Source organism: Plectropomus leopardus, chromosome 14 (assembly GCF_008729295.1).
Source record: "Plectropomus leopardus isolate mb chromosome 14, YSFRI_Pleo_2.0, whole genome shotgun sequence".
NCBI lineage: Eukaryota > Metazoa > Chordata > Actinopteri > Perciformes > Serranidae > Plectropomus > Plectropomus leopardus.
The window spans coordinates 774,124-789,123 of record NC_056476.1 but is presented as its reverse complement, the minus strand read 5'-3'; the positions used below and the strand labels follow the sequence as shown (position 1 = coordinate 789,123).

General features: G+C 40.5%; 1 protein-coding gene across 1 annotated transcript in view; it reads left to right on the top strand.

Annotated features, from left to right (window-relative positions):
• LOC121953749 (neuronal PAS domain-containing protein 3) overlaps positions 1-15,000 on the top strand; it is a 291,906-nt gene that overhangs the window by 232,625 nt on the left and 44,281 nt on the right. Inside the window, 1 exon segment of the mRNA XM_042500962.1 lies at positions 7,191-7,371. Coding sequence (XP_042356896.1) covers positions 7,191-7,371 — 181 coding nt within the window.

Sequence of the window (15,000 nt, the reverse complement as noted above, 5' to 3'; positions counted from 1 at the left end):
ACTTAGCTAATGTTTAATGCTGTAATTAATTCTGAACCCTGCGAGCCAACATCAATTTATTTGATTAGTACTTTGCAAAGTCACACAGAGGTTTTTTACTGTTTTGAGGTATGTGTGTGTGCGTGCGTGCGTGTGTGGCTTTAAAATGTTTCCATATTAATTAAAGTGCGATCCAGAGAGTGAGAAGCTGATTAATGGGAATTCAACGCTTCAGTTTTCTTTTATTTGCTGCTTTGTTTTTCAGGACTTAATCGTCACAATAAAACAAAAGAGGCTCCTGTTTTTCTTTCACACACTCTGAGCGGGAGGTTTGTTTAACGTGAGAGAGATGAAGAAAATTACGGTACGCATCATCGAGCCTTAAAATGTGACTCTCACACTGACCTGTAGAAGTGTGCGTGATTGGAAACGAACACATCTGATCGATCCGTCGCATGTTATGAACAGTATTTTAATTCCACCTGATAAAAGGCAGCTTTATTTGTACAAAACATTTCATACAACAAGGTAATTCAAAGTGCTTTTAGAGTAAAGAGATAAAATCGAAAAGGTAGAATCAATTACTAAATGATTTTTAAAAAAATAAAAGAAAAGAAAATCACAGCAGAAGTGCAGACAAAAGGTGCAAAAATGAAAAGATTTTTTTAAAAGTCATACAACTAGGCTTAAAATTAGTATGTAGTCATTAGTGAAAAAACAAAAGAAAAGAAAGAAAAGCTCTCTAGACGCATTTCCATTACAGATTTGCACAAACTTAAGTGATAAAGTTCAAAAGGTCAATGAAACACAAGCACAAGATGACTGTGTTTCCACTGAGTGACGTTCTGCGACTTCTCCTCGGGTGATAACATCCCAGTAACCAGGTTGCTATCTGTACTGTGAGTATGTGTAGTGTGTAGTATGCGTGAAGTTCGTGGTAATTTGCACTTTCACTGTCCTGCTGCTGAACGTGTCTCAGACGCCGCCTGGCAGAGTGACTTTTTGACTTTAATTTGATATTTGTTCTCTTTTTCTGACTCCTTTTCTCGTGCTGGGTTACAAATTTGAACAAGTGATGCAACACTTACACTGCAGTAATTGCAGCTGACAGGGGCCTCCTCCAATACACACACACACACACACACACACATGCGTGTCCTAAAATATGGAGAGGAGACTGATAAGAGAGGAAGGACAGATACACACACACACACACACACACTCTGTGGCTTGACATTTCGTCACATTCACAGAAGTCTGTCTCTGGTTTGGACATGGTTATCACCATCAGTCTTATTGTCTTTTGTCACTCGATGTCCTTGTCTCAGAGGGGGAGTGAAGCGATAAAGCCGCCGTCTCCGTTGTGTTTTAATAAGTTTTATCTGAAGACTCTAAACAGACAAACAATGTCAGAACTCAAACTGAACCGATGGGAGCGTTGAGTTTTCCACGTGGAGGTCATCGGGGCGCCGGCGCGTCACTCCGGCTGTTCAGCTGCAGATACCGACGCTGCGTTACGGCTCTCATCGTCCTCACTGTCAGGACTTTATTAACCCTTTCAAACCTGGAAAACATCCATTTTTTTGTGCTACTTCATGCTTCTATCGCACTATTTTCAGAGAACAAACACAAAGTGTTAAAAGATAACTTTATTTTCAAAATAGAGCTTTAAAAATATTATACATTAATATGCTTTTCTAGTTTCATTGAGTTTATTTTTTTAAACCAATATCAATACCAAATATTTTTTAAAAATCATTAATTTTCAGAATTTTAACTCTTTAAATGCCAGGTTTTTGTCATGATGCTACTATGTTTTTAATTGAAACAAATATATTTTTTTAACACTGATTGTGACAGCATAAATAGCATAAATTTTCTCCATAAGGTAAATATGATAAAATATTTTAGACCTATTGTAGGAGCTGAGCTGGAAATTCACTGATTAAACAAAAACACACAATCTGGACTAGATTTATGACAAATGCATGAACACAGACACCATTATCAAAAAAAAAGAAGAATGAAAACTGTGTAAAATGCATCAAACAGTCCCTCAGGCTTAAATGACAGACGTGCATAAATCTTGACTTTCTTTTTGTGGTATGGGTCAAGCTCCAAAAACAATGTATCCTACATTTCCCATCATGCAACGCAATAGCTCATCTTTTATTTGACTATATAAATATCTTCATCTTCCAAACTTTGCACATCCACTTCGTAACTTTCTGTTTTCATTGTTGACTCAAATTAACAGATTTTTTTTCTATACATTTATAGCTCTCCAAATCATCCTAAAATCTCAACATGTGATTTGTCTGATGATGGAAGTTTTCTTTTCTGTCTCTAAATTGACCTCTAGGGGTGACGGTTTTCGGTTGTAAAATATATGATCCATATCCCCAACAGTCAAAACATATTCGTCCTTGAGAATATTTGCAGTATTTCACATGAGTTTGAAGGCTGTCGCCTCCTCTGTCTGTATCCCGTGTTTCGTCTCACTCGGCTGTCTGCTGTCCCATGAAGACAAAAGACAAAAACATTATAATGGTATTAAATCACTTGGCCAACCTCTGTTGTGTAAAAGGCTGGAAGGATAACGTGATGTATAGTGGAGGTGGTTGCCAAGGTTTCCGGCTGATTAAAAATCTCACATCGCCATACATCTTCAACACCAGTTTTTGGTGAAAAACAGACTCTGGCACAAACTGTGAGCGTTCAATCAGAGTCACTTTATTTGCCAAGTAAACATATTGCAGTTTGCCACGCACGAAGCCGTCAATGCAGGACGAGTTTGTGTCCTTTCACATTCAAGTTTTTTTCATCTCTAAATGTCACTGACACTTCGACTGCATTCACCCGTCACCTTAAAAGACATTTGAACTTGTTTTTTATTCTATAACTCACAGTTCAGCTGTTTTTATAGAAATTAATTCAAATAATCATTTGTATGTTAAGTACTCACCCTGTTTGAATTTTTGAGGAAAACTTTTCTCACATGCATTAAGAGAACTTAACGACAGCAAAACTTTATCAAACCATCTGTTTACAAACTCTCACATGACTTCTGCGGTGTAATCATCTTATTCATCCAGTCGTATGCTCATAACTTCACAAACACGCAGACTTTTCCAACAGGGAACTGAACGGGAAGTGAAACTTGTCTATGCTTTCTAGAAAGCCAGACTCCATTCACCAAAACAGTAATTTTACCTCTCTGAACACAGGAGCTGCTGGTGTACTGCTGCCAAGATCAGTTCGTTATTTTTTGTTATTTTATGACTTTGGTGTATTAAAGAGTTAATTCAGATTCACCAAAATCTCACAATAACACCAATGAACTAATTAATCAAGGCAGAGGTAGACCAGCAGCTCCTGTGTTCAGTGAGGTAAAATGACTGTTTTTGTCAGTGGAGTTTGGCTTTGAAAAGAGCATCAATAAGTCGAACTCGAGTTCCCCATCAGAGCGTCCGACCTGAAAAATGCCTGTTCTCACTCTAAACTCGCCAAATAGCGTCGCTCTGTCAGTGCTTAGAGCGTGCGAGCGCTGGACGGCGTCAGATGAGAACGTGCTCGGACAGAACCACCGGCGCCGTTATGATACACTTGTGGACGGCTGGAGGGCAGCGGGTGCGTCCACATGCAACGCGCACATGCTGCCGGATGGAATTGGTCACGTGCGTATAAAAACACAAAGGACAACGTCAGCTAATAACACTGCTGGTTACCACGTAATATAAAGACCACGAGTGCGCTTATACGACAGGCAGGTGGGGGGGTGCAGGAGTCCGGAGTCCGGAGTTCACTTCCTGTCTCATTAGAGGGTTTTTTTTTTTTTCCATGTGCATCTTTTGCCTAATCCTAACCGTCGTCACGGTGGTGTTGGTTGCCGTGTGCTGTTGCGTAAACATAAGGATTTCACCACATGCGTTTGTTGAGATCACGGTAACGATCACAAACCACCATAACGTTTTATTCTTTTCTTTTTTAGTGACCTAATGAATGTAGAGCAAAACAAAACCATGGTCTTGCTTATATTTGGCCAGAGGGACGAGGAGAGGGACGAAGAACTGACTGAGACAGAGTGAACCGTGTGAGGGGTTTTTGGGTGTGAAACTTAAAAAGACAGAGCGAACATTTAAACAAAAACATATCTACATATCTGTACTGAACAACGGCTCTGCTGTTACTGTACAAAATCTTCGTCTGTTATTGGTTGTGCTGAGGAGGAGGAGACGGCAGCCGCCCTCGCTGTACTCGGCTCTCGTGAGCTTGGCTGTAACTTGAACTGCTGAACGGGATATGTTAGATGCTTTTGCAGAGCTTTGTCAACACAATAACTCCCAAAATGACCTGGAAAAGTCGCTAGATTTGTCACATTTGAGTAATGAAGTCGCCAAGGCGTCTGGAAAGTCAGTAGATAAAGCAACAAAGTCGCCAAGTTGGGAACACTACGTGCAGATCGACTGAGCTGTTTAACATGAAAAGCTCGACTTCTAATCGAATTATCCGTGTGTGTTAGTCCCATTTCTAGAAATTCGATTTAGTCTCGATTTCAGTCAGACTAACACGTATACACGAATTTTAAAAGTCCAGTTTTAGTCGGACTAACGCAATAATTTGACTTTTTCTAACATCATGTAAACAGACTGACTAAAATCTCGGCTGCATCCTGACTGGACTGTAGACTTCCTATTAGCCTCACAGTAATGTGCTTTTTCTCAGTCTGCTGTGTGATGATTCTCTTAAAGTGCCGCTGCAGTAACTGTCTGAATGTCTAATTCCATCTCTGCGCTGCTCCCTCTGTGTAATTAGCTCCGCCGCTGACTTTATGTAAAATAGTTGTGCCAAGTTTTAATTGATTAAAAGTCGGCGTGTTATTCCGAAGAAGAACAATGTAGATCCAATTAGCACTGTAACGTGTAAACATGAACACTAACTCCCATGGTGCACCAGGGTCTGCGTGACTCTGTGTGTGTGTGTGTGTGTGTGTGTGTGTGTGTGTGAGATTCAGTGATCAGTCTCATTTCTTAATCATCACTTTCTGCTCCAGATGAGACTTTATGAGGGGACTAAATTGCCTTAAAGGGATTTCTTATTAAAGGGATTACACCCATGTAATCCCCTTTGTCCCAGTGGACCCCCAAAAACCTGAACACACACACACACACACACACGCGCACACACTTGTACAGTACATAACCAGATTAGCATGTGGAAATAAACGTGCACAATGTTTTTGATATGCTACAAATGAAAACACACACGCTAAACGGCGAGCACATCGGTCACATGATCCCGTTGAAAATTCTGCACTTAATTGTGAGTGTGTATGTCAATTACACAAAAAATAAAAAGTGTTTGTGTGTGTTTATAACCTTGACATGCATCTGTTTGTGCAGGCTGCGTGGTTGTGTGTGTGTGTGTGTGTGTGTGTGTGTGTGTGTGTGTGTGTGTGTGTTTGTGTTGTGTGTGTATGTGCGTTTGTGTAGCGTAACGCCGCGGTTTTTGGCGGCGCTCCCTCGTCTCATCCCCAATTAACGAAGACAAATCCGCTTCTATCGCCGCTAATGAGAGTCTTTAAGGTGAAGGGACTCTGTATTTATTTAATAAGAAGAAGCTTATTCATTCCATTTCCATGAGAATGAAAAGCCGCCGCTGATTCGCTGAGGGACGGATTAGAGGAGGAGGAGGAGGAGGAGGAGGAGGAAGAGGAAAATCTAGAAAGAAAGGAGGAGAACAAGCTGCACAGAGAGGAGCAGAGATACATGAGGGAGGAGGGCGTAGAAAATATGGATTAGAGGAGCAGGAGGAGAAGGCGTTAAAGGGGAGGTGAAAGGAAAAGAGGCAGAAGAAGAGGAGGAGTCAGAGGAAGACTTAGATGAGGTACAAGATGAAGAGGAGGAAGATAAAGCAGTAAAAGAGAATGGACACACAACACATGGAAGAGTAGATGGAAAAGGATGAAGAGGAAGAAGAGGTCGAGGAAGAAAACGATGAGCCGAAACATTGTCATCCCAACATCGCGCGGTCAGAGGACTTTGACGTTGACACGTCTGCGTTTGTTGTTGATGTTCAAGGTTACAAATAAAGTTGTGCAGACATGAAATTCAGCAATCAAACAAGACAAGACATCACTACAATACAGATTTAAGACATTTAAACAAAATACATAAAAGCAAGTATCATCTGGTATTAAAACAGTATCAAAGTGTCAGAACAGTAAAAGAAGAACTCCTATGAACGTCATGGCAAAGTGCGCGCACACACACACACACACACACACACACACACACACACGCACTCACACACACACACACACACTCACACACACTCTCACTGAAAGCTTAAAGCACATCATCTTGTTCTTGCTTGGTTCACTAGTTTAAGACCTGCACCTGGGGGCCACAAGCCGATGGCCCCGCCCGTTCTCACTCCGAAGTTGTCAGATACATACGTTCTGTCAGCGCTTTTGGCATACGAGCGTGAAAAAGCCTCTTATTGCATCCAGCCGGAACGTGGTCATCAGATGAGGACTCGCTCTGACAGAACTGGTAGCGTTGTTGTAGTATGCCGGTAGATGGGCACCAGGCGCGTCCACATGCGACGTGCACGGGTGGCGTCACTTGAGAATGCGGCCGGACAGAACCGGTTGTGTTCGCGTGAAACACTGAAGGACAGCGTCAGGTGATAACACTGCTGGTAACCACGTGATATAAGCTGTGTGGGTGCGCTTATATGGGCAGGAGAGGAGGATGGGTCACGCAAACAACCAACTTTCGTGTCCAGAGTTCACCTTCCGTGTGGATGTGAATCTGTTTTTCTTCACGTTCTTTTGTTGCCTAAACATGAAGTAAGTGTAGTATCATCCCACCATGCGCTTTTGTTGACATCACAGTAGTGACATCGTGAAATGTCAACAGCAGACGCAAAAGGATATGTAGATCGTAATACGAAGACGCAGAAGTTCACTGTAAAGCAGTAACGTGATGACTTGGGATGATAACGTGTTGGTTTAGCAATATTCAACAGTTCTTGGATGTGTTTTACCCCTTAACCTTCATGCGGTGTTGACATACAAACTAGTATGTTTTGAGCAAAACCCGGACATTTACACGAATAAACTTTATGGACTTGGGGGGAAAAAAATGTTGGCAGTTGGAGGATTACTCGATGATAACCACGTGTCGCCTCTTTCTGTATTTGCTCAGGTGGAGCTGACCGGCAGCAGTGTCTTCGACTACATCCACCCCGGCGATCACGTGGAGATGGCAGAGCAGCTCGGCATGAAGCTCCCTCCGGGCCGAGGGATGTCTCTGTCCCAGGGAGCCGTCAACGAAGACGGGGCGTCCTCGGCTTCTTCGTCGTCGCACTCTGAGACACCTGAACCAGGTAGGACACGAGGGAATCTGTATTTTTTCCCTTACAAGCTTCATTTATTGTCACTTTGCAAAATAAGACTCATGAAAGAATAGTTGAAAGAAAGGAGGAATAACGTTCTTTCTGTTAATAATGGTCCAGGGATTTTTTTTTTTTTGCTTCTGTCAGACTTTAAGGTGATAAAATGAGGTAAAGGACAGAGTGCAGAGGAATGAAGGAGTAGGGTGTAGAAGAAAGAAAGAGAGGAGAAAACGGTCTCAGGACAGATTGAACAGTGGATGAAGAAAAGGTCAAGAAAGTAATGGAGGAACTGAAGTAAGAGCAGGAAGGAGGTGAAGATGAGGAGCGTTGTGTTAGCTCTCACTGGATGTTTGGACTGAAAAACCAGTTCAACCTGCACACACACACTGTGCGTGTGTGTGTGTGTGTGTGTGTGTGTGTGTGTTCATGCTACTCTTACTGACAATGGAGATTCATCCCCATTCATCTGACTGATAACACACTAGTGCTGTCAACTGGAGACTAGCTCTCTCTCAAACACACACACAGACACACACACACACACACACACACACACACACATAATATAACAATCCCAAACAGGAACAAGACAAAAGTTAACATGAAGCTTGAAATAACTCTTTTATGAAGATATTATACATTATATATCATGTTCTCTCTTTCTGACATCTTTTAATTTGTGAAGTCGGTCACAGTGAACGACCACCAACGTAACATCAACAAAAAGACGCGCACATTAAAACAGTTATTGCCTCCCACATATATCGGTCCTCTTTTGTCGCTCATTTGTAGGGAGCGCTCTACGTTTCTGTTCCAGCGTCTGGCATTTTTCATAGTCGGTAAACAATAAAAACAAACTGAATCAGATGGTCGATTCGTCCAGGTGATCTTCGAAGTGCTGAGTCCTGAGCAAAGAGCAGCAGATTATTAAAGTACACATCTTCCTCAAATTTGCGTTGCTGCTGCGACGTTGCTGCATTGCTGCTGCGTTGCTGCTGCGTTGCTGCCTGCTGCTATGAGTGCTGTATTTCCACGTTTTTAAGCACCACTCATTTATGAAGCTCTTGCATTGCTGACAACATGGTCTTGCGTATGTTTCAAAATAAAATGCCTTGTGTCAATAACACATGGGATTCTGTCCACAGAGACGCTGTCAGTGGGCTTTTATTTTGAAACAGAATCCGTATTTCCTCATCTCTCTGACAGAGAGACTTTTAAACTGCAGTAAAAGGTGGTAGAGTCATTATAACCATCAAAACTCTATCTTCACTGTCTGTTTCTGCTGACAAACGCGCAGCACGTGTAAAAAACCGGTTAGCCCCTGTTTCTGTAGATGTGCTGCGGCTGACAAGCGCTGCTCAGGGTGCAGTGTGCACGCTCTTACTTGTTAATGGGCGCCGAAATAAAAACACGTTGAGCGCTGCTCACGCACTGCTGACACGTGCTTAGTGAGCGTAGAGTATAATCATCTGATCTCGGACGGTGACCATCGTAACGGACGATAATATCATGAAGACTGAACCCCAAATTACCAGAGAACTCTTCTCTGTGGAGTCAAAAACATGAAAACGAGGCACCAGCAGTTTTTAAACTCATCGTTCTGACGATTCAATCCAAAGACTTTCCTGTCCGTCCACGAGTGTCCCCCCTCAGACAGAAAGTCACCTCACATTGTCTACGGCAGAAAAGAACCGGACGATTCCCCTGGACACCTGATATAAGCCCCTGCTACTCCTGGGAGACGCTCATACAGATTCATACCAGCCCTCCTCCTCCTCCTCCTCCTCCTCCTCCTCCTCCTCTCTTTTATTCCTCCTCTCTTCCTCCAGACAAATTAACATTAAAGAACACATACATGAATCCTAATCCTCCCTCTGCCTCTCTCTCTGCTCACATTATCATTGGGGATCACTCCTTCTCATCCATACATGTCCGTCTGAAACCTCTCCCTCCCTCCCGTCTCTCTTTTTCTTTGGACAAATTAACATTGCTAAGCACTCATGCACATTCAAACACGTCCCTACATCCCCTGCCTCTCTTTCTCTTTCTCTCCATCTCTCTCTCCAGACAAATTAACATGGTAGAACAAACACCTTTGTCCTCCTCCTTTCTTTGCTCTTTTTTTTCTCTCTCTCTGGTCAAATTAACTTTGGGAATCACTGAGACATTCGCGCAATCCCCCCTTTTCTTCTCCTTCAATGTCTTCATATCTTTCCATCTTTTAGGGCAAATTAGCATCGGGAAACCCCCGTGCATGTTTTAGATCTTCTCCTTATCTTTCTCTCCAGACATATTGACACTGACGACCACATGTGTACGTCCTCGCGTCCTCTCGTCCTCCGTCTTTCCGTCTGCTGCACGGAGAGGCTCGGTTGGTTAGAGGTTTGCAGAAAGTCAAAAGAGAAGAGGAAAAAAAAGAACAAAAACCTCAAATGTGGAACTCCAATTAATTTAAAGCCGCCCCTCACCCATCACCAGCACCAATCAGCCAAGAATAAATCCGCGGCAGATCTAATTACCGCGCCGTCTCCGAAGACCCCGGCCGCCGCGAAGCCAATCTTCCCCTCCTTGTTTGAACAGGCTGATGAACTAAGGGACTCGATGGATATCAAGTCATTTTGTTTAATTTATAAATGGATTTTCCCCTAATACTTAAATTATCATCAGCATGAGAGAGAGAGAGAGAGAGAAGCAGAGTGAAAAGCGTTTGGAGGTAAAAAGTCTGGAGCATGTGGTGCAGGAGAGGACGGAGGGATAAAAGGATGGAGGGATAGAAGAAGAAGGCAATGGGATGAATCGAAATGAGGGATGTGTCCTTTTCCCAGTTTACAGCAGTGACGTTTTCACAATGTGGCGCACTAATTATATTCAAACTTTCAGCAGGGGATGCTGGGATATTTGGGAATAAGTGACGGAGGGGGTCACAGAGTGGGAGGGAGAAACATCCGACTTCATGTGGATTTATTTCATGGAGTATGAAATACACCACCCATTGTATGTATATATATATATATATATATATATATATACATAAATATATTTTTTCAGGGGTTTGGTGAAATCACGATAATCCACAGACCTCGTTGAAAGCAGTTTCTTGTAGGAACTATTTTCTCTGCCAGCTGAATCACTGCGCAGGAGGAAGCATGCATCTACTTTTGAGCGAGGGCTGAGTCCATTCTTATTCCAAAGACGCTTTTTCGGTGCTTTCGCCGTGAGATCTTGATGCCAAAAGCCGCCTTTCACACCCTCATGATACACAAGATGGCTTGCATAATCTATATAAATGTATAGATTTCAAATTTAATCCCTAACAGCAGAAACATTCAGGTTTCCATCTTCTGTTTCACATGCTGTACGTTAGTAATGACGTCTGTGTTACATTATTGAAATGTGCAGTGGCACCTGGGGGGAGACTGACGAATCCAGCTGACCCGTTCTCACTCCAAAATCGTCAAATTGCGTCACTCTGTCAGTGCTTTCAGCACACGAGCGTGACGCCAAGAGCCGCCTTTCACATCTGACCGTAACGCGGCTCGACGATGTCAGGTGGGAATGCACCCGGACAGAACCGCTGGTGTTATCATGATTTCTCTCAAAAAATATGAGATGAAGGCATTTAGCTATTTAACAAGAGATGGCCAAAAAAATAGCAAAGAATTTGAAAAAAAAAGGAAAGAAAAGAAAAAGAAATAAAAAACACAAATTAAAAAGAAAAAACCTTAAGAAAATGCTTAAAAGGAGAGAGAAAAAAATGTCATTTTCTGCACCATAAATTTAAATATATAATTAGAAGATGAATATTTTTTGACTTTTTTCCCAGTTAATCCAGGACACACACACACACACACACACACACACTTCAGAATCTTAAAAAACCCAAAAACAATCACCCTGAGCTCATTTTCAGCTCAGTCTCTCCTCACATTTTACTTTTCTTTACATTTGCAGAACATTTCTCGCCAAGTTGCTTGTTGACTTTTTTCCGTGTTTCTAAATAAAATCAAACCGAGTTTTCAGGTTTCTGAGGTCTAAATGCTTTTAAAAAGGCGCCTGAAGGCAGCACAAAAAAAACTGATGTCACTCCAGGTGTTAAAGGGTTAACTGACTCAGTTTATAAGTTTTTCGTTAGCGTTAAATTCCCAGCATCCTCTCCTCCAGACGATGAGCACTACGTTTCCACAGGCGCCTTCGTCATTATTTTCATCGCAGTCGATACCTGGCGAACGACGCGCCTGCCAACGCGTCCGGCTGAGCTTTTTCATTTGTTTACATCCTCTTCTCCTCCTCCTCTTCCTCCTGGAGGCGTCTTGTTTCTTTGGTCGTCCCTCAGCAGCGCTCTCTGCGCTCCTCACCTGCCTCTTCCTGCGTGCAGCGGGAGTTTCCCATCGATCACTGCTGACATTGTTTCACAGTGAAGTTTCTCACCGCGGGCTCCTCTTCATCCCTCCGTATGCTAATGCTTTACAGCGGGGCTGATTTTATGGCTGGTTGGTTGTTTCTCTTCCTGCTGACTTTATCTGGAGGACATATAGTCTTTTTACCGCCGTGGATCGTATCGTTTCTGACAGTCTCGGAGAGCAAAGCGTCACTTTAGAGCAGGAAGGTCTGCAGAGGAATAAAAAGAATAAAAAGCAGCCTGTTTATGTTTTTACGAACAAATTTAAGACCTAACTTTTTACTTTGGCTTTTAATTGAGCTTCACCTATTTGTTTATTTGTTTATTGACTATTTATTTAAACATTTTAGTCTATTTTACTAGATAATATTATTTAATTATTTTTAACATTTTTGTCTATTATTATATGTTCTTTTATGTTTTAATTTACCTTTTATCAACTATTTAGAGTATTCTATTTATTTGTATTATTTATTATATTTATATATTTTTTTATATTTATTTTTTCTTATATTATTGTTAGATTTCTTTATTTTTTATTTATTTATTCATTTATTTATTTTACTTAAATTATTAATATTATATTTGTTTTCCTTTTTCTTTTCTCGATAACTTGAGAACTGTTATTTTATTGCTTTAATTAATTACAAGGTCTTTTTTTTACCCATGTGCGTGTATTTTTGGTTTAAGTAAAGGGAATAAAAAAGTAAAACAAAGATGCCATCCTCAAAACTTTTTTTAACTGAGGTGGGTTTCCATGAAACCTCAAATTGCGCAACTTGAAATTTGCAAATATAAAATATGCCTAATGGAAACATGTCAATTTGAAAAGAAAACTCTAATTTATCGTAAAAAAGTTTCTACGCTCGCATAACTCACCCAACGTAGCCTTGGATCAGAAATCCGAAAATATCGCTCCAGTTTTGTGCAAATCTGTAATATGAACCTTCCTCCTGCTCAGAAAAAATGCCAGTGTTAAAAACGTATTGTCCTGTTTGAAACATAAACTCAGCCGTCAGAGTTTCAGTGCAACTTAAAAAACGAGCACCAAAGTTGCTTCATTTCCACATAAAAGTTCATCAATGTGAATATTTTTTTTCCTACATTAATAAGCGGGCGTACCTCGCCCGCCGGCTGCTCTGTCATAATCCATCAGACAGCTGACCCCGTCCTTTTAATTACAGTCACGCTCATAAAGTATTGAAATTGGAGTTAAAATATGAGATGACCTTGGAGGAGAGAGATCTTCCTTTGAAGCTGCGCGCCGCTTTCAACACCCTCTTGCACTTAAAGAGAGTCATCTTTAAAAAGCACATGACGCAATTTGACTAATATCAGTCAAACTGAGGCTGAGAGGCTCGCCGTCTGAAGGGTGAGTGCTGCAAAATTATTACTCACGAGTGTAATTCAGAGGCTCGGCGAGCGGAGCGAGAACTCTTATTTTCTGTCTCTTCAGTGTCTTCATTACGTATCATCGGTTCAGGGTCTGATGTCGGCCGGCTGTTGACTTTGACTTTTGACCTCCTCGCTGGAGGAACTGGAGATAGTTTTACTTTTGACTGAGACGTACTTTTGGTGTTTGAAAATGGATTTTGTTGCAGTATATTTTTTTTAACACAATTCTGTATATTTAACCCCTTAAACCTTTGAAACCTGGATCGACATCAGTTTTCTTGAGCTGCATCCAGAGACTTTTGCAAAGCAGTTTTACCCTTTAAAACCTGAATAAATTGGTTGTAATAATTTTGAAAAAACGTGGAGAAAAAAGGCGGTGAGCAACAGATTCCAAAACATCTGTTAAAGGTGACAAAAAAATTCCTGAAAATTAGGAATAAAAAAGAGGTGCATGCTGGGTTGGCTATTACAAAATTATATATAAAAAAAAAAAAAAAAATAGGGAAAATGTCCATAAAAATATATTTATAATTATCATTCTTCTATATTTGAAATTATATATAATTTTTTTCTGCACTTTTTAAGACTTTTTTGTTGTTGTTTTTTCAAACTTTTTTGGGATTATTTTCAGACATTTTTCTTATTATTATTCTTATTTACATATTCGTGACATCAGTCTGAACAACGACCAGATTCCACATTTTTAATCAATATTTTGTTTACTTGTTTGTCTTCTTAGTTTGATTTCCCCGAAAAAACAGCTCATCAACACGATCCTCTTCCTGTAAGATGTTGAATGTCGGAGGCTCTTTAAATGCATCACTGAGATAATTTTGTTCTTTTTTTTGCATTTAGAAGTTTAAAAATCTCTGATGTCAAAGTGACTTTTGAACACACCAGGAAGTTTTCAAAAAGCTTTCCTCCCTCAAATCTGCATGACCACATCATGACGACACCTCCGACAGACGACTGACGCCGAAATCATTATGACTTTTTATCCTTCATGTCCTCTAACATCTCAGCTCCAGCTTTGCTCTTTGCCGCTCCAGTGATGTGTTTCGCCTTCAGGCTTCAGTATAGTTACGAGTTTTTATGCTGAAACACACGTGTTCAGAGAGGAGTTAACCCTTTGAAGCCTGAGCAAATGGCTTGATTTCTTTTCAGAAACATGGGATGAAGGAAATCAGCAGCTTAAGAAGAGATAACCCAAAAAAAATAGCAAGAAATCAGTAAAAAGGTACTTTTTTTTTCTTTTACAAAAAAAGGAAATAATCTGGAAAGAAGTGCTTAATAATAATAATAATAAGAAGAAGAAGAAGAAGAATTCAATAGATTTGAGAATGAAATTAAAATTAGCAAAAGAAAGAAGATAAAAAAAAACAAAGAAGGAAATTATCTGGAAAAAAAATGCTCAAAAATAATAATGATTAAATAACATAATTTTAATAATTATGGTCATTATAATTTTTCTGGACATTTTTCCCCGGCAGTTTTTAAAAAATTTTTTTTTTTACATCTACAGAAAAGTGCAATTTGTGGAACATATCTCGTCAAGTAGCTTTTTTCCATGTTTTTGAAAGAAATTAAATCAACATGCTCACAGTTCAGATTAATATTCTGTAAATTAAAAGAATACCTCCTCATATGAGAAATGAAACTTTTTTCAAGTTCAATTTGATATTTGACTTAAAGCACCTAAAAGCACCTGCAGCACTTTGAACGCCTCCTGTGACACTTAATTTCCTTCACATTCAGCCGTCCAACAGAAAAGCCGGCAGCTAATTGAGTATTTATTTCAATTTTCTTTCATCAGAGAGAAAAAATTA